The 27848-nt window shown below is 54.4% G+C and overlaps 2 protein-coding genes and 1 long non-coding RNA gene across 7 annotated transcripts; 1 reads left to right on the forward strand and 2 right to left on the reverse strand.

Moving 5' to 3' along the window:
* The first annotated feature begins 3504 nt into the window (after positions 1 to 3504).
* On the forward strand, positions 3505 to 8500 carry LOC308504659. The gene is made up of 3 exons (XR_013994410.1): positions 3505 to 3802; positions 6317 to 6537; positions 6978 to 8500. It is a non-coding gene; the product is annotated as an uncharacterized lncRNA (long non-coding RNA).
* On the reverse strand, positions 5593 to 14727 carry ST6GALNAC4 (ST6 N-acetylgalactosaminide alpha-2,6-sialyltransferase 4). The gene is made up of 6 exons (XM_081065819.1): positions 14453 to 14727; positions 13945 to 14031; positions 12203 to 12388; positions 9508 to 9920; positions 7233 to 7340; positions 5593 to 6310 (listed from the first exon to the last, which is right to left on the reverse strand). The coding sequence occupies exons 2-6, from the start codon at positions 13954 to 13956 to the stop codon at positions 6121 to 6123; spliced, it is 909 nt and encodes a 302-aa protein (XP_080921945.1). The 5' UTR covers positions 13957 to 14031; positions 14453 to 14727; the 3' UTR covers positions 5593 to 6120.
* Positions 14728 to 18098: 3371 nt separating this feature from the next.
* On the reverse strand, positions 18099 to 26057 carry PIP5KL1 (phosphatidylinositol-4-phosphate 5-kinase like 1). 5 transcript variants are annotated; one of them, XM_081065949.1, is made up of 11 exons: positions 25990 to 26057; positions 24952 to 25155; positions 23670 to 23720; positions 23307 to 23461; positions 22942 to 23066; positions 22413 to 22447; positions 22267 to 22322; positions 21353 to 21465; positions 20905 to 21058; positions 18584 to 18888; positions 18345 to 18365 (listed from the first exon to the last, which is right to left on the reverse strand). In XM_081065949.1, exons 1-10 carry the CDS (start codon positions 26017 to 26019, stop codon positions 18621 to 18623), a joined length of 1191 nt encoding a protein of 396 aa, XP_080922075.1. In that variant the 5' UTR covers positions 26020 to 26057; the 3' UTR covers positions 18345 to 18365; positions 18584 to 18620. The 5 variants fall into 5 exon arrangements, with proteins under 5 accessions (XP_080922074.1, XP_080922078.1, XP_080922076.1 ...); XM_081065948.1 differs by having other exon boundaries at positions 18099 to 18888; XM_081065952.1 differs by having other exon boundaries at positions 18099 to 18888; positions 20905 to 21061; positions 22267 to 22447.
* Positions 26058 to 27848: the final 1791 nt, after the last annotated feature.

Raw genomic sequence — 27848 nt, forward strand, 5'->3', positions numbered from 1 at the left:
TAAAAATGTGGTTGACTTATAATTCTCAGGGTATTCTTTACATCATTTTGTGATAGTGAAAAATAACAATAGCCATGATAGGGGCCCTGCTAAAATGAATGCTGCAGATCAATATATATTGATAGAAGGGATGGCCAGGATATTTACGGATGTTTAAGTGAAGAACGCAAGTTAAAGAACTGCATCTCTATAATCCCTTTGCAAAACAAAGGTGTAAAAATGGGCATTCCGCTCCTGGGAAAAATTCTTGCACATGTACACAACAAAGGGCATAGCGGCATAGCTTGAAATAATACTAAACTGGGAACAGCCTATATTTCTACCCACAGGAGAACGGAATGTTTTTACATGGTGGTACCTTCACAGTGTGGAATATTAAATAGCAGGGGGAAATGAATGAGCTGCAATTACATGGATGAATCGTCGAGACATAAGGAGTGAAAAAGATAAGTCTCAGTAGACAAATGAACTACACAATATATTGTTTAAGCATACAGTAGGCAGTAGGGCACCTCTCAGAACCCAGGACAGGAAATGGCTTTTGCCTATCAGAGTGATTAAAGTTTTCAAAGCAAAACTCAAGAACACAGTTGTCTCAGAGAGGGAGGCAGAGATGTGGGAGGAAACCCAGGGATGTGAATTTCTAGCACCTGTCTGGTCTTTCACTGGGACATGGGTTCAAGAGGTTCATTATATCATTATGTTGTTTAACTTCCAGGTATGATGAATGCCATCGTTTATGTGTATCACAATATTTTTTTAAATGGCAAAAAAGGAAAGAAATCAAATGAAAAGAGATACCTCTGGCGTATCATGGTGATTAAAGTGTTAATAGTGGATATTTCTGGAATGATGAGATTATGGGCTGCCTTTTTTCTTTTGGCTTAACTATTTTCCAAAATTTAAAAATAATGGTTACACAATGTTTTTATATTTAAAAACGTGTTGTTGCTTATTTAATTTATAAAAAATGGACTGTATAAGGGCGGCCCGATAGCCCAGTTGGTTAGAGCGTGAGCTCTAACAGGGTTGCCAGTTCAATTCCTGCATGGGCCAGTGAGCTGCGCCCTCCACAACTAGATTGAAGACAATGAGCTGCCACTGAGCTTCCGGAGGGGTGGCTGGATGGCTCAGTTGGTTAGAGCATTGTGCTCTCAACAACAAGGTTGCCGGTTCAATTCGGTGGACTGCGCCCCCTGCAACTAAAAGATTGAAAATGGCGACTGGACTTGGAGCTGAGCTGCGCCCTCCACAACTAGATTGAAGGACGACTTGGAGCTGATGGGCCCTGGAGAGATACACTATTTCCCAATAAAAAAAATTTTAAAAAAATGGACTGTATATATAGCATGATTCCTTTTTTAAAAAAATACAACTATCGATACATATATGTTTGTAAATGCACACAGGTGTCTGGAAGAATTTATGAGGAACTACTGGCAGTATTTGTCCCTGGGGAGTGGAGGTGGGGTGGGAGGGGTGGTTGCTACCTTCACTTTTTCCTTTATAAACTTCCAGGTTGTTTGCATTAGACTAATTTGGTAAGTCAATACCACTTTGTTTTTAATTAAAGCCAACGTGGTGGAGGCAAGGTCCAGCTTCCAGGCTATGGAGACAACACCCAGCAGGCAGTGGGTAGGGAGGGCCACGAGTGGATTGGAGGCTTCCTGCCGCTTTGGAGTCCACCTCCGTCTGCTTCCTGAGCCTCAGCCCCATGCCCACCCCTGGCCCTCCTTGGCCGCCTGCCGGGATGGAAAACCACAGAGCAGGGGCTAGGGCAGTCAGGCAGGAAGCCTGATGAACCCGACTGCTGGAGGCTCAGAAAAGGGGAGCCTCTTGCCCAAGGTCACCAGCAGGCTGGAGGCTACACCAGGGTGGGGCATCCTGTCCCCAGCCCTTCTTTCTATCCCAGGCCAGTGACCTCTGGAAATAAGAGGGTGAAGCAGCCCAGTTCCTGGACCAAATCTGGACCTGGAGCTCCCCCCTCAGGCCTGCCATGTCCCCTGGCCCTGGCTTATGCCAGGAGGCTCTGCTGTAGGGCGGTTTACCTTTCCCTGGGGAGTAGAGTGAAGAAATAAAATGGAGTCACTCTAGTCAAGGTGCTAAATTACTCAAACCAAGTAGGTTGATGTATGAGGAAATGGTTCTATTCTTGTTTGACTGGGAACTTACACTTTTGAACTTTCCAGTCCTGCATGAAGGCCTAGATATACATCAAACCTCCAGATAACCTCCTGGCTGCTCCTGAAGGACTAAGGAAAAAATGTTCATGTATCCAGACTGCCTGACATCCAGTATTCAGATGGTCATCTAGAGGATGACCATCTGGCACCAATCCAGAGGCCAAGAACGCAGGGCTGATTCTTCTCAAGAATGTATTTTTTACTATAAGTACCCTCAGTTTTTCTTTTTTGTTTGAACACTCTGGGTATGGGCTAATTATCTGTCCAGTTTGCAAGCCCTTGAATAAATCTTTATCATTTATTTCTAGCCAAAGCCTCCGGACTCCTTTTGAGTTCCTGTGACAGCCCCAAGAACAATAACAAGCACTTCAATAATAAGGAGGATAAGAAAAACAACAGCTCTCATGTGTCATGTGTTTTCTCCTGTGATAAGCACTTTGCAAACACACCCCACTGAATCCGTAAACTAGCCTATGAGATGGGTACTGCTGTTACCCCAACGTTCTAGAGGGAGAAGTGAGACTCAGGGTACATGGCTGCCCGAGCTGGATTCCACCCAGGCCTGTCTGCTGAATAACCACAGGCCATTCTGCTCCAAAGCCCCAGGCCTGCCCACACCCACCCCAGGACTTTCATGGGTCGGTGGCTGTGGCCAATACTGGTGCCACTCCTGGTGCCACTCCCTGACCCTACTTGGAGTGGGTCCTCTCCCCAAGCTGCTCCCCTGTGGTCTGGGGAAGATGGCCTCTGCTTCAGCCCTTCCTGCCCCAGGGTGGGGGTCCTGGGTGTGACCTTCCTTCTTGCTCCTTAGCAATCTGCACTGTTAGGATTTTCCCCTTCCACAGGGTCCTGGAAAGAGTCCTCAGAGACCTCCTCACCTGCCACACCAGCTCCCAATTTACAGAGACTGAAACTAGAAGGGACAGGACTTGCCCAAGACTCCCATGGAGTCCTACGCAGAGCCAGAATGAGAGCCAGGCCTGAGGACTCCAGCCTCTCTCCCTCCGGGAAGAGAAGGAGCCAGACAGATGGGCCTCTGAAAAGAGGCGGTGAGAGCCACTGTCAGGTGAGAGCCTGCACACAGCAGCTGCTCCATAAGCACATGCCTGGACAGTGGGTCTGGAACCAGAGCACAAGGTTCTTCACAGACAGAGGCTGGAGTGGTCAGGCGACACTGGACATGGGTGCCTCCCAGTACCCAGAACTGACGTTCCTTCCCTCATCAGGCTAGATGAGGTTTGAGTGTGAGTTCCTGGCCTGGCTCTACGTTCCTCTGAGGGGAGAGGCCACTTAAGATACCTCCAGGTTGTGAGGCTCTCCTGGTTTTCCCTGTGGCCTCAGGAGGAAGTGGGTGGGTCCCCAGCAGGCCTGCTGAGGGGACAAAGGAACCAGGGTATGGGTAGAGGCCCAAAGAAGGGCTGCATACCAAGACGCTCCCACCCTCCTCCGAGCTGGGAGGACCTCCTGCCTCCAATTCTCCTTCCGGAAGCTGCAGGACCTGCAGTGGCAGAGCCTTCGGCAGGCCTGGAAACAGTCACCAGACCAGCCAGGGATCATCTTTCTGCCTGGAGGAAGTTGCTGGTGGATTGCTCCTGCCAGGTCACCGCACCAGAAAGATGGTATTTGGGCCAACCCAGCAGTAAACACCCTAGCCAGGGGCAGGGCCAGGACAGAAGCGCCTCTGTCTAATGGGCCCAACCGCTGGGCCAGCATCTTCCAGGGGATGGAGGAGAAGAGGAGGAGGCAACCGCCTGGGAGGGGGTTGAGTTTGAATCCCATCAGAACCAGTGGACCATGGCCTTGGAGCTCAAGGATGAGGCTGTGGGTAGGGAGAGCTGATGGTGGTGGGAGGTCTTCCTGCCCATCTGTCACCAAGGAGGGCGAGGCCAGGTGAGCAAGGGCTCCCACATACCAAGTGCCAGCCCTGGAGACAGGCACTTTACAGATGTCATATCTTTGAATTCATACAATCCCATGAGGTAGGGATGACTTTAATATCTTTTTTACAGGTGAGGAAACAGGCTCAGAGAGAGGCACTAATCTGCCAGGGTCCCACGGCAGGAAGTAGAGCCAGAATGAGGCCAGGTCTGACTCCAGAGCCCTCCCTTTGCACCCAAAAGTTCCCCTACCAGCCCCCCACACTTACTTCTGCCAGGTTACATCCCACACGTACTTCTGCCTGACACCTGCTCAGAGACACCCGCCACTGCCAGCCCAGCAGCTGTGGTTTCGCTGCCAGCCTTCTCCCTCCCACAGTAGTGCTCCCTCCTTCCCCAGCTCGGGCTCTCCTCCCTTCTTTCACTCTTGCAGAGCCTTCTGGGTCCCCCTGGCACTGGGTAGGGGGAGGCAGGGCACAAAAGGCAGTGCTGTGGGCCAGATGCCAGGTCTCCAGCCTCTCTTGAGAAGGTCACCCAGACTCCCTGGCATGACCAGCTACACAAGTTGTGGGGTCCAGTGCAAGATGAAAATGTGCAGCCCTTGTTTTTTTGTGTGTTTTTTTTAAATGATTAGAATTTCATGTTTGTGTCAGCAGCGCATTAAGCTAAGCAAGCATAGGGCCCAGGGCAACTAAGTAGTGCCCAGGTCACATGCCCGTGAAGTGGCAGACTCCTGGAGCTGGAAGCTAGAACCCCAAAGCTCCACCCCAGCTGAGAGCCTGAGGTCTGGGGCCCTGGTCCTCCATTAGTCAGTCTCTGGTCTTCAGATGAAGGAAGATGGGAGGAAAGGAGGGAGGGTGGTAAAGCCCTTGTGGGCTCTTTCCAGCGCCTTGATTTAGGGCGCAGATGTTCAGGCTCAGCTCTCAGACCTGGGACTGCATCCTGGCTCAGCCTCGTGCTCTCACCTCATCTGTAAACTAGGCTAACACCAGCCCCCTTCCCAGGGTGGCTGCATGGCCTTGCTTAAGTGTTTGCTGGTGAGTTGGCTTTTCCCACTTTACAGGTGAAGAACCAAGCTCAGGAAAGGCAAGCCTCAGGCCTGCCCCATTTCTCTCAGCCTTACTTTCTTGAAGTGTAACCAATTCCAGAGTTAATAGGGAATTTAACTGGCAAAGCCCTTGGAATTTGACCCTGAACCGCTGGTCGGTGATGTGGGGTGGAGGAATTTCCTTCCCACTGAGTCGTTTTTTCTTAGGCCCCAGACCCTCCTCCCAGTGCCCACTGGGAGCAGAACGGAGTCCCATGGGTGCCTCTGAGTTGGGCCATGGAGGCCAGAGTCTGACCTGGTTGGGAAGGGGGCAGGCTCTTGAGGAAGGAACATGCAGGCAGAGTAAGTGGCCAGAAGCCCATCTGGCCATGGGTCTGGGGAGTGGCCCCAGGACTTGGCCTGCCCTCAAGTTAACAGGTTACAGGACTGTGGCAGGGACACAGCCCCAATGTCCACCCCCAGACACATAACCACACTGGAGACAGGCTTCCAGAAAACATACTTTTACCTGTACACTCAAGGTGGCCCTGGCAGTCACAGTTCAAAGGCCCCTTCACCCAAAGAACCCCAAGCTCTGAGCCGCCCTGACCAGGGCAACCCGCCTGGGAAGTGTGGCACCAAAGGTGGGTGGAGGGGGGAGTGTAGAGAGGAAGGACCAGGGCTAGTGCAAGGCTGAAGGTCATGAAGCTGGTGAGTGGGGGACCACCAGCCCTGGGGGCAAAGGCCACTGGACAAACCCGGAGGTGGGATGAACCCCCAAATGAAGATTCAGATTACTCAGGGCGTGGGGGTGGGGAGGAGAGCACAAAGGTCACCACAGTCCCCCCTTCTCCCCTTCAAGTCTGGAGGCCCGAGATGGCTCCAAGTGTCCCCAGGGTTGGACAGGAAGGAGTGCTAGGTCCACTTGATGTGTGGTAGAGGCAGGATCCATAAGTTACTAATAAATGTTTTTGGTGGAGTGTGAATAGAACAGAGGCCTGGTGAAGACATTGTGGCCGGCTGGGCAATGGGGCTACTGGGTCCTCCAGGATGGGTGGGCAAACACAATGGGCCTCTTCTTGGCCCAGCGGGAGAACACGGCCTTCTCAGTGATGAAGCGGTGGGCACTGCGCGGCGCCCGCTCGTGGGCCAGGTACATCTGACACTCGTCCAGACGGCCCTTTTCGAAGTAGTGGTAAGGCACTGAGAGGTGGCTCTTCTCCCTGCAGGGTGGGGAACAGGGACAGGCGTGAGCACCAGAACTCGCCCTCCTCCTGCCAGACCCTGCAACTACCTCGGCCACCCCTCACTACAGGCCCCATGCCTGGTCCCAGAGGAGGCCAGGAAAGACAGGAGAGGAACAGAGCAGCTTGCCGATCCCAAAGGCCAGTGTTCAAGCCCCGGCTCCGCCTCTTGCAAGCTGGTTGACTCTAGGCCAGAGATGTACCCGGTAAACCTCAATAACCCACCTGTGAAGTGAGAAGGGTGATATGCAGGCTTCGTCAATAGGTCAATAGGGTGAAGACTACAAAGTGCCTTGCTGGTGCTGGGCTCATGGTGAGGGACACCTTGTGCCCTGTGACACTCCCACCTACTCCCTGGCACCGTAAATGCCAGCGTCTGGCCAAGTGCCACAGCAGAGGGTGCACAGGCTCCTGCCATCTTACCTTCATGCTCAATAAACAAGTTCCAAAGGGAACAGAGGGTGAAAACATGGGAACTTTCTGAACTTTTTCCTTACAATAATATTGAAATATAATATCAAAAGGTAGATGTAATATATCACTAACATATAATCAGCCCCAATGTCAAGTACTTCCGGAGATTCTCTCTCTAAATGTTTCCATAACCTTCTGAGGAAGGTCTAATTATTTTTTCTCTTTCACACAGGAGGAAATGGAGGCTCCGGGAGGTGGCGTGACCGGCCTAAGGCCATACTGGCAGAGTGGAGGTTGGCATCGAGCCTGTCCCAGAGGCTGAGACGCTTTTCCATGGGCACCGGGCCCGAGGGGTGTCTGTGCCTCAGCCACCCACCTGGAAGCCCACATGCCCTGCACTCCACAGCTCCCAGACCCTCCGGCGTGAGGCCCCTGGTCCTCCAAGCCTCCCCAGCTCCCCTCCTGCCCAGGGCCTGGCTGGACTGACCTGCAGTAGCTGTCGCTGACCATTCCATAGACCACGATCTCTTCACACAGCTCTAGGGCCAGGATCATGGTAAACCAGCCGGTGCTGAGAAAGGAGCCTGACTGCCTCCTGGCAGGGAGGGAAAACACAGTCAGCCCGGCCACTTTTCCCGCTCAATTCAGAGCAAGGGGCTGTGTGGGGGTCCCAGCCTCAGCTCTCTCAAGGCACAGCACTGGTTACCCTCCCAGCCAAAGGTCACTAACCTTGACCCACTACAAAGGGGACGCTTGGGGAGGCTGAGGAGGGAACAGAGCTAGCCTGAGGCCAGCAGCAGGCAAGGGATAGAGCTTGACACAAACCTAGGTCTGTTCAGTTTCTCACCACCCACACAGGGCTTGAGCAAACCTTTGGACGATGGTGCGGGGGCCCTGGCCACATCCTCTCTGCGTCTAAGGGACCAATCTTGGGGAGACAGTGGGAGGCAGCAGAACACAGTGGTTGAAAGTGGGAGAGGGGGTTGCCTGGAGTCAAATGGTCTTCGATTCAAACCCTGCACCTGCTCTGGGGTTTCAGATATCCTCGTGAACCTCTCTAAGCCTCAGTGACCCATCTGTGAAACAGGGATCATTATAGGTGGTTATAAGGAGGGGAGACTGTCAGCCCAGCAGCCCTCCCCCAACCCCCTCGCATGGCTCCCCACCTAACTCAGAACAAGGAGCTGTGTGGCCACCCCAGGACTTCAGTCTCTCAAGGTATCAGCACTGGTTACTCTCTCAGCTGAGAGCCACTCATTTCTACCTCTACAGAGGCATTATGAGGTGATTCATTTACTCAAATTGAGCACCTCCCAAACCCTGTGCTGGCCAGGAACCTGCTACACCCAATGCTAACATCCTGAAAGGAGGAGGCTCTGGAAGAGAACAGCTGAGAGGACAAAGAAACAAAGGAATGGGGATAAAGAATATCAGATGGGGGCCAGCTCGGTGGCTCAGGCGGTTAGAGCTCCATGCTCCTAACTCCGAAGGCTGCCGGCTCGATTCCCACATGGGCCAGTGGGCTCTCAACCACAAGGTTGCGGGTTCAATTCCTCGAGTCCCACAAGGGATGGTGGGCTGCGCCCCCTGCAACTAGCAACTGGACCTGGAGCTGAGCTGTGCCCTCCACAACTAAGACTGAAAGGACAACAACTTGACTTGGAAGAAAAGTCCTGGAAGTACACCCTGTTCCCCAATAAAGTCCAGTTCCCCTTCTCCAATAAAATCTTTAAAAGAAACACACACAAAGACACCAAAAAAAAAAAAAAAGAGAGGTGATTACCAGATAGGGTGGTCAGGGAGGGCTTCTCTGAGAAGGTGACATTTCACCCATGCCTGAATGGCAAGAAGGGGTCAGTTATGGGGAGATTTGGGAGAATGTTCTAGGTGGAAGAAACAACATATGCAAAGGTATGTGAGAACCAGTGTGGATGTCTGAGGAAGCCCAGACGGCTGATATGGCTGGAGACGAGGTCACAGAGGCAGACAGGGGCCAAATCATACAAGGCCTGTAGGCCAGGGGAGGGAAGGAGGTGGGAGTCTGGACTCTATTCTCCATGTGAAGTGAAGCTACTGTCGGGTTGAGGGCAGGTGACCGATGGGATGAATTTACTGGGACAGCTGGAGCTCAGACAGCAGGGGGCAAAGGTGGCAGCAGGGATACCAGTGAGGGGAGTGCTGCAAGGGCAGGGGAGGATGGTGGCCCCTGTGGGCACAGAAGGCGATGCAAGAGTCCATTGTATGTGGTACGTGATAGAACAAAGGGAATTGGGGACAAAGCCCAAGTGTTTGGCTGGAAAACTGGAAGCTGGCAGCTGTATTTCCTGAGCTGGGGAGGCAGGAGAGGAGCCAAGGAGAAGGTGCAGATAAAATGAGATCTTGAAGGCAGACTCGCAAGCCAGTGCCTGGTGCATGAAGAGGGCTGTCAGTACTGTAACTGTCCCTTTCATTTTCTGGAAGGGACCAACTCAGATCTCAGAGCATCTCCTCCAGAAGGAAGAGCTCCCTGACACTACCCCACTCTGATCAGTGCTCCTAAGGCCGAATGCCCCTACCACCATTCGTGATCCTTGATCTATGCGATAATCTGGTGAATGACAGTCGCTCTGATTCCTGTTCCCCAGTAGAGGGCAGCACCAGGTCTGCCTCCATCACAGCTAATCCCCAGCACCTGATAGAGCAGACCCTCAATAGACAAGAAGCTCCTGGAGAAGGCAGGCCCGCAGCCACCAGGGAGACCCTGCAGGCGGGTCCTAGCTCACCGGTTCTTGCCGGTCTCGTCCTGGAAGACCTGGTCACAGTAGGCCATCATGCGCTCGGTGAATGTGTACACCTGCAGGCCCGGGTACATCTGGGTGAGCTGCAGCAGCGAGCGGTAGGTGCGGCCCCCGAGCGCCCTGTCCATGTGCTTCCCCTGACCCCACACCACGTAGAGCGTGTCGTGGGCTTGCTGGAAATAGTGTGAGTAGTTGCGAAGCAGCAGCGGTACGGTCGTGTGCGAGATCACGCGCAGGGTGCTGCGCTGGCCCACGTCCGCCTCAAAGCCCACGGTGGGTGCCTGGTTCATGCGCAACACACACTCAGCACTGTCAATCTGGGCGCCCAGGCCTGAGCCCAGCATTTGGCCGGAGCTGGACACCACTGCACAGCTGCGGCAGGTTTCTCGGACGAGGGGCTGCAGGCGGAGGTAGACAGAAAGAAACAGACGTGGGCATACAGCTTCCGCCCCTTGCTCCCCCCCCCCACCCCCCGCCCCAGTAACACCCACGGACCTCGCTAGATCCCTGTCTCGGCTCCAAGTATTATACTTTATCAACCCATTTTACAGGTGAGGAAACAGGCTGGGCAGCTGGAGTGACCTCCCAAGGTCATACCAACAGCAAGTGGCAGCGCTAAGATTCTACGTTCAGAACCCCATATTTCTTCCTCAGGCATATTCATGGCCTTCCGCCCTTACTGCTGAGGCCCTAACAAGCCGTTCATCAGGAGTTCCTTATTAAATCTACACGAGCACATTTTTATAATGTCCTTAGAGCCGCATCTGGCATGGGCTGGGTGTCATATGTGTGTGTGAAGTAAATGTGAATTTCATCTCTTCAAAATCACTCTTAGGTCACTCCATCCAAGCCTCTCTCACATTGTGTCCAGTTTATAAGTAAAAGCAGTGTTTAGTGACCATGACAATGTTAGGAACTTCTGGTTCTGAGCCTGAATCCTAGCTGTGCCCCTCCCTAGCTGTGTGACCTTAGGCAAGTCACTTTGCCTCTTTGAGTCTCAATTCCCTCATCTGTAAAATGGGGATAAAAAATAGCATCTACTTGACTAGGTTGTGAGGATTTAATTTAAAATGCCTGAAGAGTGATCCACACAGACCTAGGGCACAGTGAGGGCCCAACCCCCATCTCATTATTCCCAAGGGATGGAAGCTGAGCCAACAAGCCTGCAAATATTCCCTCGGGGTCAGAGTTCAGGGGTCCCAGAAAAGGACTTGCTCCCCACCCCAGGCCTCTGTGCCCTTCTAAGGGAAAGTGGGTTTACGGAAGCCTGTAAAGGCTGTGAGACATTAATTCCAGTTAATAAAAGACACACTGTCGTGTCTGACTCAGGGACATTTCATATCTAACATCGTTTTGACTTAAGAACTCATGGGACCATATTTTGCATCCCAGCAATAAAGAACAAGACTTTCTACTTCTGCCCTCCATTTGAGCCGGTCCTGACAACTGGGGTCTGTTCAGATCCAAGGTGACCACCAGCCCCAGGAGGTGTTCTGCTTGTCTGTACAAAGTCTTTAAAACATTGAATTAATCCCTAATTTATAAAAATCAGCCCTTTGGACATTCAGGACTTGGGTTTCCTGCTTCTCTGAACACCCCCAAAGGATATGGCCACCCTGAGCCCACATGCCCATGAGCTCTGAGTGTCTAAAACGAATACTGGCCACCACTCTGGAAGATGGGACAGCGTCCACCCAGCCCACCCCAACATTTGTCCCACCTGGTCAAACCTGTGGGGCACTTGAATTTGTGTGCCCCCCACTTTCATTTCTGCATCTTGATCAAATACTTATACTACACCTGTTCTGAACACTGTCCATGAATCATCCAGTTGAACCTTCATAGCAACCGTACAGAGGCAGGAGCTGCAGGACCGTCTTTTACAGATGAGGAGGTAAATGAAACTCGAGGGATGAAGACCCAAAAGAGGTCTCCTCCAAGCCCGGGTCCCTGAGCTAACCTCCCTCTGACCAACACTCCGAGAGCCATCCAACTCAGAACCAGGACTTCCTGCACTGGGTGTCGATGTGAGATGCTTTTGAGAAACCTACCACATGGGGCCACTGACATCAGGGTGACTGGCATAAAGTGCTCCAAACCTCACCCGGCAGAGCTGCCATGGGGTGGTAGGGCAGGGATGCAGCTGCCTCGTCACGCCTGGGCTCCAGCGGCCCTTCTCCCCAGGAGAGGGAAAAGCCTGTGTGGACATGACTTTTACGTGTTCTCTCTCTTCCCAGCAGCAACCAGCACAAAGCGAGACACATTCAAGGGACCAAACACACACTTGTTGAACGAATGGATTGGGAGTGTGGACAGTTAAATCTGCAGATACATACAAGGCACCCACTGCACCAGGATGTGAAGATGATGTCTGTCTCCCCCACTGGAAGGGGAGTGCCAGGTGGCCAGCACCCTGTCTGACTCACCTTGGTTACCTCCTGCACCCAGCTGACAGCATCCAGGCAATACATATTTGTTGAATTAATAAACCCACTTTCTAGAACTTGGGGCTCAGAGAGGTGAAGTGACTGTTCAACGTCACATAGCTGGTAAGCAGAGGAGCCCAGCCTGAGGTCCGGGCTGACCTGGAATGAGCCCAGTTTGCACTACCCCCCCAGATAGTTGGGGGTGTACCCTGGCAGCCTCGGCCTGCCCCCCACCTGCTGTCTGGCCGACTCACCTTCCCATCTGGCACACTGCTGTACCCACTGAAGTGCAGGGGCCCTGGCACAGTGGGCCTGGAGTTGGTGGCGAGGTGGGAGTCCAGGCAGGAGGCCAGGCAGAAGGGCAGGCAGGCCCAGCAGCACAGGAGGGTGTAGACGACGGAGAAGCCCACGGAGCACAGAGTAATGATCAGAAGCCGACCCTGGGGAGACAGCCGTCGTGAGGGGGGCGATGCGAGTCTCTGGGGCTCCTTGAAGCTCTTACAAGGGGGCTGCACCCCAGCCTCCTGGGTCTAAACTCCGGTTCAGGAGCTCCTAGAGCAGCAGCAGAATCCAAAGTGTCCATTCAGCAGGCCTTCCTCTGGACCACCAGGCTCACAGCACAAGAAGTGCTGGAGACCATGTTCTAGATAAGAAAACTAGTTTGGGGTGAAGTGTGTAACTGAAGGCCACATAGCAGGGTGGGGCCTCCAATCCAGGCTGCAAAGCCCGTGCTCTTCACCAGAAGCCTAGGTGTTGTGCAGCATTGGTTTATGACTCCCCACCTCTCTGGGCCTGTTTTCTCCTCTACAAAAGAGGGGCCCACAGTAAGTGTGAACTTACTGTGAGGACAGTGGGGAAAGTGTTCCGTATGCTGCAAAGTGCTGTGCACATGAGGACAGGAGAGTGCCCGTCAGAAGGGCAATCAGCCCCCTTCAGACCCTGGACTGAGGCTGCCGTGTGACCATCCCGTCCCCTCCCCCAGCTGACTCAGTGGCAGTCGGCCTAGCAGATGATCCTGATCTGGGTCAGCAGGCGAGGTGAGTAAGAAGGACAGTGGAAGGGGATGTCAGGAAGTGGTATTCAGGAAATGGTTTCAATAATTCAAAGGTGCTGTCCAGAGGCTCTCCCTCCAGAAACCATGTGACAAAGGCCATTTGAATGAGGAAGCTCTCCTGGCAGGATGGCCCTGCTGGCACACTTTGTGAATGTCCCCACTAAGCCTTTAAGGAGCGGCCACCTGGTTTGGTGGGGGTCATGACCCGAGACTGCCATCGTGTGCTGTGCCACCCTGGTTACCACCGGTGTTTCTCTGGGCTCTAATTTTCTCCCAGCCTGCCCAAGGCACAGGTCCCTCAGCCACTCATCAGGAATCACCTGGCATCTGGCTAGTGCTCTTTGAAAACCAGAGGTGGAAAAGCAGCCCCCACCATCATTCCCCCCTGCCCCAAGCATATCCTGCCAGAGGCCCACTCTTTTCTGCTCACAAACCACATCAGCTTCTAAAAATAAGTCTCCTTTGTGTGGCCAGCTATGTGGGATTGGGGGGGGTGGAGTTCAGCCCGAGGCTCAGGCTCTGCTTGGCACCTGGTGCTCTGTGCAGGAGGGACCCAGAGACCTCCATTCAGGCAGCTGTGGTTGACTCCCCCCACATCGAGGGCTCTCTCCCACAACCAGGGGCTCCTGAATGATGGCAAGAGCAACCAAACTGAACTTTCACACTGTAGCCCCCTCCCAGGCAGGTGCCTCACCTGGGTGACCTCAAGGATAGTCACAGGAGGTAATACTGTTATCTCCATTTTACAGGGGAGAGGGGCAAGGCACTAAAACCAGAGAGGGAACATTACCTGTCTGGGGCCACAGAGCCTGCCAGATCCGAGCTGGACTTTGAGGCTAGTCTGCCCTTCTCCTCAGCTCAGGGAAAGTGGGGTCAGAAGTGACAGTCAGTCCTGGGGTGGGCAAGCTGGAAGCCACCTCCAAGCTCCCCACCCCCACTTACCGGAGCCTTCATGCTGTCGCTGCCGCTCAGCAGCAGGGGGGCTGCTGTCTCCAGGGCTCCGGCTGAGCAGGGGTAGGAGCCAGGCACCTGTCAAGACCCAGAAACTCAGAGCTGGCTCCCAAGCCTCAAAGGAAACTGCCCAGGGAAACTGAGGCAGGGGAGAGTACAGGCCGGGGTCAAGGCAGAGGGCTTCCGAGAATCAAACGCCTTAAAGTCCCCAAATACCAAGCAGCACTGTCCCGTCCTTAAGGAGCTGGAATCCGTGACCTTTGCGAACCCTCCCGCCAACTCAAACCCCACTGTGCAGAGGAGGAAGGAGAGACAGAGATGGGGAGCCCCGGGCTCAAGGTCACCCATGGAGTCTCCATCAGATAGCGCCAGGAGCCCCGACTCCCACCCACCCTCCTGCCTCGCTACTCAGGACCTGGAGAGGCCTGGGGCGAGATAGGAGGAAGATTTCTGCCCCTCGTCCCGTTTCCACCGCCCCCTCCCCCCGCCGGGCGCTAACGGGTTGGGCAGGTTGGGGTGCGCCGGCTGCCCTCGATCCGCTGCTCGGAACTCCATGGCCCACGGGCCGGGCGAGCCGAGCTGGAAGCCGAAACCGCGGGTCAGAAGTGGCGCCGAAGCCACAGCTTCTGGAGGCTGGAAGCCGAAGGCACGCAGCCGGCAGCGGGGGCGGGATCTGCCAGGACCTCGAGGAGACGGGCTCGGGGGCGGGGTCTACGAGCGCCGCCCGCACAGCTGAACACGGAATTGCGCGGCCCGCGGCCAGGCCTTCGGCAAGAGGGCGCGGTCTGCAGGCCGGGGGCGGGCCTCAGCAGCCGGGGGTGGAGTCTGAGCTCAACATCTTCCTCCTCCTTTTCCGTCCTCCAGCATTTCTTCCAAACTCCTGCCCAGGCTAGGGTTGGGCGGCCCGCAAAGGAAAGACCCAGGGTACCGTACGCTGAACCGTGACTGCCTGGCGGTCCAGACTTGAGTTTCTCCATTTCTGAAATTGGGGGAAATTAAACAGGGGCTTGCGTTCAGGCAACCCCGAATTTCAAGCCGGTGGGGTTGCCAGATTTAGCAAGTAAAATATGGGACACCCACTTTCTTTGGAATTTCAAATAAACAATCAATAATTAGATTAAACATCTGAAATTCCAATGGAACTGGGCGTCCTCTATTTTTATGGCAACCCTACCTGGACTGTCTCTGACCGTAAGACCTTTAGCTGAGCCTCAGTTTTTCCGTGTGAAGCGGAGATAATGATAGCGCCCACCTCCTAGTGAGACGCGAGTAGTGTGGGAAGGAAGCTTGTGGCAGAGTCATGATTCAAGCCCTGAGCCAGAGCTCTGACCACCTGCCTTCCACTTCCAAAGGCCCCCTTCCCAAAGTGTCCTCCAAATCCAGGACAATCCAGTCTAATGCCCTTGTAGATGCTGAAATGTGCCTTAGTTGAAGGCTCAGATGGGGTCCCTCAGGGATTTCAAACTCAAGTGGCTTCAGGGGTCAGAAGGGGTTGAAGGAGCAGATGTAAGGCAATAGGGAAAGCATACTTCCCACCTAAAGTGTTTTTTTACAAAATGTTCATAGGCCAGAAAGCTCATCTGACCATCCCTGCCACACCACCGCCCTCTGCAAGGCCCTGGCCTGATAACCAGCCTGTGTTTCTGCTCTGGCCCCATTTCAAATTCCAGGTTCTGGGGTGGGCACAATGTCAGGGTATCCATGTGGGGTATGTGCTCCCTGCTCAGCAACTTTCCAAGTCTCCCTTGTTCTGGGTGCAAAGCCAAGTCCCCTAAGCTGGTGATCTGGGCCTCCGTGCCTCTCTCCATCCTGTTAGGGGACTCTGCTGAAGTGGCCCTGCCCCCAGGCCTCCTTTGAGCACAAGCTCTTGTTGTCTCCCCTACCCCACCCCGGGCACACTTCACGGGTGGTGGTTCAAGTTCGGTCACTTCTGTGACCCCTCATTCACAAGGCAAGGCACACAGTGGGTCCCCAAAGCCAGAGTCCTTCTGCCTCCCCCAGGTCCTCATTTGTTAAGTTTCTCTCCTCATAGACCCAACCCCGAGGGGACAATGATGAGAGGTTCCCTATGGATTCATCCATCACCCACAATGGCTGGTGAAGTGACGATTCCAGAGACGGAACTCCTTCCTTGCTAGGGCCGCAGAGACAGGAGCATGCCCAAATGTCCTGAGCTCTCAGAGCAGATGAGGATCATACATCCACTGTGGGACTGACACCAGAAAGTCCCACACCCTCAGATGAAGCAAAAGCCCACTCGTCTTACTTTGACCAAGGCCCTGCATGGTCTGAACTGCTGCCTCCCTCTTAATCATCGTCTACCCACCTTGGCCACCCTTCTGACCCCCAGTCACACTTAACTCATTCCTACCTCAGGACCTTTGTACTTGCTGTATCCTCTACCTGGACCACTCTATTCACACGGTCAGTTCCTTGTTGTCATTCCGCTCAAATGTCATGTCCCCGCTACCCATTCTATCGAACACTGCACCCCCATCCCTCCTGTCCCACCTTGATGTATATTTTTCAAGTACTGTCACACTCCGGAATCACCCTGTGTAGTAACTGGTTTTCTTGCTACCCACCCACTAGACTCCAAGCTCTGTGTGGGCAGAGACAGGCCAGTCATGTTCTCAAGGCATTTCTAGCACCTGCACGATGCCTGGCACACACCAGTTACTCGATAACGTCTGTTGAATGAATGAGTGAGTTAGAAGAGCCAGGCGTCCTGGACCCCATGAGATCTTGGACAAGTCACTTCCCTATTTAGCCATAGGCCCTGCCTCAGAGCGTTGCCAGAAACCCAAAGGGAGTGAAGGGCTGAGCCATCCTTTTCTAGGAGCTCAGGACTCTGTGGCTCTGACTCAGCCCTGTCAGATCCAGACTCCTGGGAAATGTGACGGCAAACCCGTTTCCTGCTGTGTTACCCTACCACCACTGAGTTTTCATTACCCTCCAGGGGTAGGGGAAATGAGCTGAATATACTCGATGTCTCAACTTCCTATTGAGCCAGACTAGAAATTCTCCGTGTTTGTGTCAGCCCAGAGAGGTTGAGTAATCACCCAAGGGCACCAGACAAGGAGGGGTGACGTGAATTATGTATCCATATCTCGATCTGGATCTCCAGGAACCCACACTCCAACCCCATAGCATAAGCTTTCCCTCTTCCTCTCCCTTCCCCATCAGCCCTTTTTCTTCCTTTTCTCTGAAGACTAATGGAATGGCAGTGTTTAGTGTAGCTAGGGGCTTTCCTAAGATCCCGAGTCACTTTGGGGGTCAGCTCTTGGCCCACACAGCCCCCCACCACACTGTTCCCACACACTCTCAACTCTGACCACAGGGAAATGTTTCTTTATTTCAAGGGCCAGGCTCTCTCTCATCCCAACCCTTTGCTGTGCCCTTGGCCTGGGACCCTCCCGGGTCTGCTCCTGACTCTCCCGGTCTCAGTGTAGAGGTTAGAGGTTAGAGCCGCTCACCCATTAAGTAATTAGGTGAGGGTCCCTTCCTTGAGCTCCACAGTCCCATGCTCCTTCACAAGAATTTGTCACGCCAGGTTACTTTTGTCACTGCCCCCCACAAACACAGTGATTTCTGTGAAGGTGGAATCTGCGCATCTTGCTCCAGCCCCAGGTCCCCAAAGCCCAGCAGAGGACCTGTCACATAGCAGGTGCTCAATAAATCTTTAATGAGGTCCATTTGCATCCTTTCCATCTGACAGATTAGATTAGACCACTGAGGCACAGAGAGGTTTAGCACCTTGCCCTGGTCACACAACCAGGCCCCCGTCAGCTCTATAGGAAAGGCCCGCTTGGGCACGGCCGGATTGGACACTGTCAGAGGCCAGGCTGGAGTTTCCTGGAGGAGGGAGGGGCTATGCAGGCACTTTGCTTCTCTGCTCCTAGTGATATCTGTTTAGCCAGGGTCCTTGGTCTGACCACCAACCCCTGCCCCCATTTCTCAGATGAGAAAAGTGACTCTCAAAGGAAGACAAAGCTTATTCAATATCAATAGTGGACTACAGCATAATGCATCTCAGAGCGGCAGGCCCCTCAATATCCCACCTGCATCCCTAGAGGAAATATGAGTGAGGGGGGCCACCCCAGAGAGAGGCCAGTGGGCCCTCCTAGAGCAGGAGGTAGGGAGGCCTGGGTTCTCGGGCTGGCCTTGCCACGCACCTGTGCATAAGCCCCTTAAAGTCTCTGGCCCTCAGTTTCCCCATCTGAACTACAAAGGGGCAGGGCTGGAGCCTTCAGCCTCCCCTCTTCCCCAGAGCATGAGGACAAGGCTATGGGAGCTGGTGAGTAAGAATACAGGCTCCTGAGTCCAAAAGGCACAGCCGAGTTTTGGTTTCAGCATTTATTGCTGAAGGATCTTGCTCAGTCCCTTCACCCCCTCAGCCTCCATTTCATGGTCTGTAAAAAGAGAATAATAGCATTTTTTGAGCATTAAATGAGCTAATGTGGGGAGTCCTTGGCACAATGCCCGGCACAAGCATCGCCATCAAACGAGGCTGTGTTGTCCTAATATTAGCTGGGGAATACTACCCTCTAGAGGCCAGAAGTAGGAACAGCAGGCAATGGGAGCCCGCCCCGCCGCCCCGCCCAGGCTTGAACCCGCTCTCTGCCTGTACCCATTGTCCGGATGGGAAGGACGCGGGCCGGCGCTGGTCACTCGGTGTGCGCCTCCACCCACTGGTAGAGGCGACGGGCGTAGCGAGTTGGGCTGACGGTGGAGAAGGTCCGGCCGGGGTAACGCAGCGTCTTCCACAGGTGCTCCAGCCGCTTGCGGAGCCCATAGACAGTGGCAAGGTCCACGAGGCCCAGGAAGTAGCGTTGTTCGGGTCCGTCCAGGATGTGAAGGGCGTTGGGGGCTTCTGGCAGCAGCCGGCGGTTCTGGGCTCCCGGCTCATCCTGGCTCTGTACCCCTTGCACAGACCTGGGGGCCGTAGGGGAGGGGGGGGTGAGTCCTCCAAGGGGCCCCAGCCTTGACGCTGTAAGCCTGGCTAGGTTGCCCCTGGGAGGCACTGCCCTAATGCTGTGCTTCCCTCGCTCATCCCCACACTCCTGAGTGCCAGGCCTAGGAAGTGAGATAAACTGGGAAGCTGGGTAAAGTGTAGTCGATGGTCTAGAGATGCACTGTCCAATATGTAGCCACTAGCCACGTGTAGCCTTTGAGAGCTTAAATGTGGCCAGTCCCAACCGAGGTGCGCTGAGTGTAAAAGACATACCTACTGAATTTCCCAGACAGGATGAGAAAAAGAATATAAAAGATCTCATAAATGTTTATATTGATTAGATGATGAAATGATAAAATTTTGGAAGTCCTGAGTAAATAAAATATATTATTAAAATTATTTTTATCTGTTTCTCTTTAGTTTTTTAAAGAGAATACTAAGAAATTTAAAACTACATAGGTGGCTCATATTACGTTTTACTGGGTAGTGCTAGTTTAGAGAATTGGGGGTACACAGACACTGGCTCTGCGCTCACATGCCACATCACTTTGGGTAAGTCCCGCATTGGGTATTTCCTAAACTTGTTTGGGTGGTCCAACCCTGGAAGTTTCCGGGTGGCAGAGCTGAAACCTTGGGAACAAAGTCCAACCGCAGTTTGCAGATGGTGTGTGGATTTTTTTTTTTTTAGCCTCAAAACGAACCCAAATCAGAAGATGCCTTTGACTGGGCCCCCAGTCCCAGCCTGAGGCAGGTTCAGTTCCCTAACTTTGTCCTCCTGAGGATGCCAGGAAGGTGGAAATGGGGTGTCACTGAGGGGTTTTAATAAGCCAGTGAGAGACAAGCCCCACCGAGCTGGTACCCCCTGCAGTGCCCTATTTCACATGGATGAGGTGAAGTGTGAGTGTGTGTGTGAGTGTGTGTGTGTGTGTGTAGAGGGGTGTTCTGAATGAGGGGCTGGGAACTGGTGGGGGTGGGGCTAGGACATGGCTATTTACCAGCCAGCATGGAAATATTTCAATATGACAACTATTATATGCAAATTCAGGCTTACTGGCCAAATGACAGCAGAGATCTGACTACGAACTGGGGGTAGAGGGCGAGGGAGAAGCTGATCTCGCTTGGAGAGGCAGACTTGGGGAGGTCCTGTGGCCCATGACAGGAATTCCAACCTCTGGTCAAGATGTGCCCAGCCCACGCCAGCCACAGGGTGTGGGGAGCCATTACCCTGGATTCTGCTCAAGGCTCACTCATCCCAAGGTCTTCCTCTAAGGGGTGGGAATGGCGGATAAGTAGAAGTCATTTTTCACTCATCTTTCCCACGCACTGAATCGATGGACTTATCTCCTTAACGTATCTGTCTTAACCCCTATGTAAATTCTGTTCAACCACAGAGGTGGGTCTTGGAGGATTGAAATCCAAGTAACTAGCCAAGTACTAGCGTGAATCCGCAGAAGTCGTTCTACAACTTCACTTCCCCTCTCCGAGCCTCAGTTTTCACATCTTTAAAACAGGAATGAGCCCACCTTAATGAAGCTCATGGTCAGCATGCAAGGAGTGACAGTTACCATTACAAAGGGGAGGACAACATGATGGTGGTGCCAGGGGTGATGACCTCAGGGTCCTAGAGGTGGAATTATGGGGTTAAGGGGCAAGAGCTCTTTCTGAGGCAACAAACGAGTCTGAAACCTGCTCTGAAACCTTCAATGGCTCCATATCCCCTTCTGGAGAAATGGTCGGATTCTTCAAATCTGGACTGAAGCCCTGGTCCAACTGGATCTTACCCGTTCTGCCCCCTGCTGTGGTCCACCTGGACCCTCTACCCCTGCCAGCCAGGCTTCTCCCACCTTCCACCACACACACACACACACACACACACACACACACACACACTGCACTTTCCAATCTTCAAGCCTTTGCTTATTCGATCTCCCACCTCACATCTGTCTTTCCCAAGCTCTCATCACCTCATCTTGCTGTTGCTCCTGTGGGGGGCCCACCTGGCTGTGCGCAGGACAAGGCTGCTGCCCGGGCCCCTCTCATCCTTGTGGAGACAATGAAAGGCCACCAGGAGGCTGTAATCCAGCACGTTGAGCTCCCGGAGGAAGGCGGTGTCCAGCTCCATCTGGCGGAGGAGCCAGCTCCTCTGGGGCCCTGCTGGAGTATCAGCACCCCCTGAGTGCTCGTTGTGTGCCAGGCCAGGTGCTGAGGGCTCCAAACGCATCTGCCCCAGGAGGGCAGGTGTCATTACTGTCCCATTTCACAGACGAGGAAACTCATGTGTAATAATTTACTAGCTAGTAAGTTGTGGAACTGGGATTTGAACTCTGCTCTGGCTGACTCCAGAATCCGGGTTCTTAATGACTTGGGCAGAGGGTAGTGCCAGGGACACCCTTCTAACTTCACCCTGAATGGAGAAGACCAGGCAGTGAGTGCCCCATGGCTCACCCAGGTAGATGGTCTTGCCCTGAAAGTTGAGGTCCTTCAGCACCAGGATGAGGGGGCTGCCCTCAGGGGCCGGATCCACCCATCGGCTCACCTCACAGCCTTTGATGTCATACCTGCTTGGCGAGGGGTTGGGGGGACACGACAGAATTCAGCTTTACACAGACTTGAGACACGCAGGGACCTTCACAAGTTAATAATAAGAAGCAAGAGTTTCCACTGTGTGACTGATCAAATCCTCAGCACAACCCCATTCCATTATTGTCCCCGTGTTAGAGATGAAGAAAAAGGTTCAGTTTCTTTGACTTGCCCAGGAACACACAATAAGGAAAGGGCAGAGCAGGGATTTGAACTCAGGCCTTTGGAAGCCCAGTCCAGGTTTTACCCCTGCCTGTGCCTGACTCTCAGCACAGTTGTCTTTCCTGCAGGTGTCCCAGACACAGGGGTCCAGCCCTAGGCAGTAGCACCAGGAGGGCCAGAGGGAAGTTGGTGGCCTTGAAGGAAGTTGGTGGCCCTGGGGAACACCAGTGAGGGCAGAGTCAGAACTGGGAGGCACTGAGGGCAATGTGCTGTCAAAGGCTAGACTGGAACCCTTGCTCCTCACATAATACCTGTGCGCGCTGCCCCCTCCTCAGTTTCTCATCTGTAGCGTGGAGGTGATAACAATGCCTACTCCTCAAGGTTGTTATGGGAATAAAGAAGATTATGAATGCAAATGGCTCCACACAACGCCCAATGCATACTGAGTGTTCAAGAGACGCTGGTCTGGTCGTGGGAGTGGCGTTTCTGACCCATCAGGAGATCCTGGGAATGTCCCTTCTCTTCCCTGGGCCTCAGTTTCACCATCCATCTACTGCTTGTGGGTGCTTCCGGTGGCACATTCTGGGTGGGCCGGAGGCCCTGAGAGGCCAACTCACCTCTCAGAGATGCGGCTGGCGGGATAGAAGACGCTCTGCATGATGATGAAGTATTTCTGCGGACAGGGGTAGGGAGTGAGGGAGGACAAGATCTCATCCTGCAGCTGCCCCCTCCAGCCCGGCCTCTTCGCTTCCGCCTCACCCACCTTCTTGCCCCGAGCCACCCGCAGACTGTGCACTCCTGGAAGGGGAAAGGGTGCCAGGTGAGGGGCCCAAACTAGGCAACCAGGGGTCCTTCCCACCCCAGTCCCAGATCCAGGCCACGCCTCCTTCTCCAGTTCCTCTGCATCTGGAGCCCACCTCTCCAGCCTCGGCCCTAGACCCCTTCCTCAGCTTCGGTTGGTGTCGGGACTCGACCTGCCTCTAGACTCAGCCCCCAGAGGGCAGCGTCCTCGGGCATAGCCCCGCCCACAACCCTCCCGCAGGACTGTCCACTGTCAACCCCGCCCCTTTGGGCCATGCCCACAGACCACTAGGTACCCCTACGTTGCCACCTTGGACCCCGTGCGCCCAACTCTCCCCGCAGTCGGACTATCGCCTGTCCTGTCTGGGCTCAGACCCCCCACCCTCCCCCTTCCTGGAATCACCCTACTCGCTGGCTCTCCTCTCCCTTCCTCTCTCCCTAACCCCTTCCCCCATGCCCCGCAGTCCCGGATTCCTGGACGGTGGTCGTACCCAGCAACCGCGCAAGCAGCGAGTGCGGGTGCCGCCGCAGGTGCTGCATGTAGCGGGGGAGGTGGGTGAGCAAGGCCCGCACCTCCTTACGCCTCTGGGTCTTCAGGAAGAAGCGCTGGTCGTGGCTGGGGGAGTGGAAGGGAGAGGTCACTAACTAGGCTCCCACCCGGCTCCCTGATCCAGCCTGTCTATGTGTGGCTCTGTCTCCCCCCTCCTCCTCCAGCCCCCGCCCTGTCTGTCCTCCTCCATCTGACCTCTATCTGGCTGGGACCTTCCCCTGACCTGGCCATACTGGTTCTCTCCCCAAATGCCTCCCTCCACCGGGCCATCACTCCCACCCTTCCCCACCCCTGCTGCCAGCTCACGACAGGAAGAAGCTGGCCTTGCTCTTGGAGGTGCTGAGGAACTGCAGGTAGGGGCCGCCGGGCCCCAACGAGGCCTGATAGTCCTTCTCCACCAGGCCTAGGGAGTGGCGCAGCCAGGCGAAAGCTGGGCCAGCCAAGGTGCCCAGCTCGAAGCCCTGCAGGGGAGGAAGAGCACCCCCAAGAGTGTCCACGGAAGCCCAGGTGTCAGCAGTTGGCCCTAGTGCAGGAGGGTCAAGGTAACCACACACTTGCTGAAGGCCCTGAGGCAAGCCATCACTCCCACGGCCCATGGGGGAAACGGAGGAGGAGAGAGAACAAAGATGGTACCGGTCCCCTCCCACGAAGCAGTCTGGGGCTTCCTACCTCCTGAACCTGGGTCATGACCTCAGAGAAATCCTCCTCAGTGGGTGGTCCCTGCAGGGAGGGGCAGAGGGGCTCAGAGCAAGCCTCAGTCCCCAACTGCCAGCCCCAGGATCTCCAAATGTCCAGCACCTGGCCTCATTCCGTTCTCCCAATTTGATTCCTCCAGCAAACAGGGACTGCCCTGGGGGTGCCTGAGTTGGGTAGATGGGGGCTGCAGACCCTCCCAGGACTGGATAGAGGACGAGACAGTGACCTGAGGCAGGTCCTGAGTATGTCTCATCCACAGCTGGGTCCCCAGCACCTGTCTCTGAATTAAAGCCTGGCACATTTGCCTAGACACACACATTGGCCCAGTGAAGCCAGATGCCATCCCAATAAAAGGAGATGGCCTTACTGCCAAGGGACCTGCCTGACTCATCCTGGGAGGGGCAGACCAGAGAAGGCTTCCTGGAGGAGGTGACCTGTAAGTTAAAATCTGAAGGGTAGTGGAGAGGAGGAGCAGGATGCTCATAGCAGTGGGAACAGCACTGGTGGCCGCCAGGATGGGCAAGAGGGCCAGAGTGGCCGAAGTGAGCCAGGGAGGGATGGAGTGTGAACGAGGCTGGACAGTTGGCCCTGGGCTTGAATCAGCGGGATCCCGAGGCCATGATGAGTCCTGGGGAGCCGTAGAAGATTTTCAGCAGGTAATGAGATGTACAGGACTCCCTCTGGCTCCTACACTCTCCCTGGACCTCTAGGTCCCTATGCCAGGGCTTGGCCTGTGGGATGAGGTCACCCTGTGCATACATGTGCACAAACAACACGTATGCTCACCGGGGCCCATCCAGCTGCTGAGCTTGCATTCGGGTGACCCTTTCTGCTGAGCCAGCCTGGCCCCAGCCTGAACTCCAGGGAGGATGGGCTGGGCTGGCGGGGTGGGGGCAGGGTCCCTTCTCTACCATACACCCTGGCCGAGCTGAGAGGGCCTCAGAGACCAAGGAGTACAACTCCCACCCCCCACAGTCATTATGTAGATGGGGACACTGAGGCCCAAAGAGAGGCAGAGGCCCATCTAGAGTCACACGGCAACCACCTAGGTCAGGGGGTTCCTTACATCCCAACACATCCTGGGCTTTCTGGCTTCCTGGCCTCAGCCTCCATTCCAGAATGGCCCTCCCTCCCTGCACCAAGCCCCGGATTTCCTTCCCTTATAGCCATCTCTGATCCCCAACTCTGCAGTATTAGCAAGACAGCCCATCAACCCTATCTTACCATTGGTGTGTGGGACAGATTGACCACTCACCAAGAGTGGGTGGTCTATAGAGACCTGGGTGGCAGCCCACAGCCCTGCCTGCATCATACATGTCAGCCGGTGAAGCTCATGCCCAGGGCCGATCTCAAACAGGCCTAGGCGTGGCTGCTTGTCTCGTAGACGCCAGAGAAGGCCACCACGGCTGGAACTTGAAGTGGCTACTCTGCGTCCAGCCTCTGGGGACAGGGCCAGGACCTGGTGAGAGGAGGCACAAGAAGCACTGAGCATGTGGCAGCACCGCAGAGGAGAAAGACCCAGGTGTGAGTCCCATCTCCACTACTTTGAACCCTCCTCTTTTCTCTCTCTGCCTCAGTTTCCTGAGTTGTAAAATGCAGATAATGCCGGTAGCCACCTCACTGGTTGCTGTGAGGGGCCACACAGTCCCTGGCATACATTCAGCACACAAAATAGGGTGATGGTTATTATTAGCATGCAGTTCTGCAGCCAAATCTGGCCCAAGACTGTCTCTCACCAGCTGTGTGACCTTAGATAAGTCACCTAACCTTCTGTGCCTTGTTTTCTCACCTGAAAAATGAGAACTATCACAACTTCCTGGCAGGTATTAACTGTTGTTACTGTTGAGTTTGAGCTCCGTGCACCGGAACCCTTGATAGGAGCTGCGATGCCAGTGCTTCAGTCACCTATTACACTGTCTATGCCGAGTTCCTCCAGGCCAGCGCGGAAGGTCAGCACGAAGCTGAGATCATAGCTGCTGCCCGTTAGTGGTGGGCACCCACCACGTGCCCAGCACTGGCTGAGAGCTTGACCTCCTAACAGCCCTATGAAGGAGGAACTTTTAATATCATCTCCATTTTCCCGAGGACGTTAACTGTGGAAGTTCTCCTGGGATACCCACCAGATTTATCCCTTCATACCTGCGGTTCCCATGTGGGGCGTGTCCTGGTTCCCGCCCAGTGCAGGACCCCTCCTGGGCTTGGATGGGGGTGTGTCCGCACCGCACGGAGAGGAGAGACCGGCTCCTGCCCCACAACCCTTCCTTCTCCTCTCCTCCCTCGGGTCCGCACCTACCTCGCGGGGTCCCGGGCTCGGCGCGGCCATCGCCTCCGCAGCAGCTTTCTCGGCTCTGGCCGCGGCCCCTCAGCCGCAGGAGTCAGGCCCCGCCCCTACTTCTGGATCGACCAATCGCGCGGTGCCGATCACGGCTACACCCAATCCGCGCAGGAGTGGCCGGCGATCGCCTGCGGATCCCCCCGCCCCGGCTGCAGCATCTTTCGGACAGCGGTACAGGGCGGGGCAGGGACGCTAAGCATCGGTCAGGGTCCCCCGGAGGTAAGACCCTTCCCCATTTCTGCCCTGAGGTGTAGGACTCGGGTCTCAGGGCCGCTTGAGGAGGTGGGTAACCCAAATCCAGTCTCGCCCACCCATTCTGGCGTGGAATCCCCAACGACTGTTTTTCGGGTGAGGAAACTAAGGTTTAGAGAGACAAGTGACTACCTCTATGTCACACAGAAAGTCAGGGGCATGCATTCATTCAACATATATATTTTAACACTCACTATGGGCCAGGAGCAGTGCTAGGCTCAGGATTTAGTGGTGAATGAGAGGGAGAAACACAGCTGCCAACGTGATCTTTTAAAAGCTAAATCAGGTGATGTCACTCTCAAGCTTAAAGCCTCCAGTAGCTTCCCATGGCACTAGAACAAAATCCAAACCCCTGGCCTTAGCCCATGCCCGTCTGCCCATTCTCCAGCCCTACCTCAAACTACTCTCTCTCCACTCAATACACAGCCACAGAGATTCCTCGCTGGTCCTTAATCACCAAAAACGCTTTCACATGTAAGGGCTTTTTGCAAGTGCTGTTCCCTCTGTTTGAAGTCCTTTTCCCCCCGATTTCCATTTGCCTTGTTTCTTCTTGTCACCTTGGCTGACTCTAAGTGTTCCTTCCCCTCATTCTTGATCACATCGCCTTGCTTGATTTTCTTCACCACACTTAACACTATCAGAGATTATCTCGTTCATTTATTACATCTCCCCCTAGAATGGGGGTGCCAGGAGGGCAGGAACCATGCCCGGCTCATTTCCTGACACAAACCGGTGTTGGATAAGTGTATGTTGAACCAATGTGAGTAGGATGTGCAAAGGGGCTCCTCGGTGAGTCCCAGGAAACGAAAGGGCAGCCTGGTGGTGGCTAGAGTGAGGACAGAGCAAGCAAGCACGCAGGTTCTTGAAGGCCATGGTAGGGAGACGGGTGGTGACCCGGGGAAGCATTATGTTTGAGAAAGATGACCAGATGTTTTTAAAAGATCACTGGTTGTTACAGTCAGTTTGGAAGGGGCCAGAGTGGACAGGGGAGAGCCGCGAGGAAGCCTTTGGTGACTTAGGGCAGAAGATGGTGGTTTTGCATCACGAAGGTGGCTGGGGGGAAGACAGGGAGAATGGCCAGGATTTGAGAGTCTTGTGGATGGAGGTGGGAAAGCTAAGGTCAGTCATGTCTGCCAGGTTTCTGGCTGGTGTCAGGGCATGAGAGGGAGCAGGGAATGAGGGGAGAGCCAGACTTGAGGGTGGGAGAACTCAGATCACGACAGGATGAAATTTGAGGTGCCACTATGACATCCAATGGGAATACTAAGTGGGTGGCTGGCGCATGTGCAATACATTGGGGTTCAGGAGAGAGCCAGGCTGGAGGCAAGCCTGAGTAAGGACCAGGTCAGCTAGGAAGGGTGTGGGGTGAGGAAGCTGTGACTGAGCCCTGAAGAACCCACCCTCTCCTGGCAGAACGGAGAAACACGACAGACATGAAGTGCAGAGTGGGTCATCAGACAACAGAGCTCCTGGGGTGCAGCCAGCGGGCTGTCACAGGCCATACGCGGTGTAGGGCTCAAGGAAATGTGCTTTGGATTTAAAGACCAGCTGTCACTGGTGGTCTG

Source organism: Rhinolophus hipposideros, assembly GCF_964194185.1.
Source record: "Rhinolophus hipposideros genome assembly, chromosome: 11".
Lineage (NCBI taxonomy): Eukaryota > Metazoa > Chordata > Mammalia > Chiroptera > Rhinolophidae > Rhinolophus > Rhinolophus hipposideros.

Excerpts from the sequence above, each read along its gene's own strand:
- ST6GALNAC4 (XM_081065819.1), bottom strand. Across the intron at positions 7,341-9,507 it reads GACGAGACCGGCAAGAACCG|GAGGCAGTCAGGCTCCTTTC; the intron begins GTGAGCTAGGAC and ends CCTCCCTGCCAG. Across the intron at positions 6,311-7,232 it reads GTCAGCGACAGCTACTGCAG|GGAGAAGAGCCACCTCTCAG; the intron begins GTCAGTCCAGCC and ends CCCACCCTGCAG.
- PIP5KL1 (XM_081065950.1), bottom strand. The coding sequence starts at position 25,188 with ATGCTCAGTGCTTCTTGTGCCTCCTCTCACCAGGTCCTGGCCCTGTCC. Across the intron at positions 23,721-24,951 it reads CTATAGACCACCCACTCTTG|GGACCACCCACTGAGGAGGA; the intron begins GTGAGTGGTCAA and ends CCCTCCCTGCAG. Across the intron at positions 22,448-22,941 it reads GCTGCTTGCGCGGTTGCTGG|GAGTGCACAGTCTGCGGGTG; the intron begins GTACGACCACCG and ends TTCCCCTTCCAG.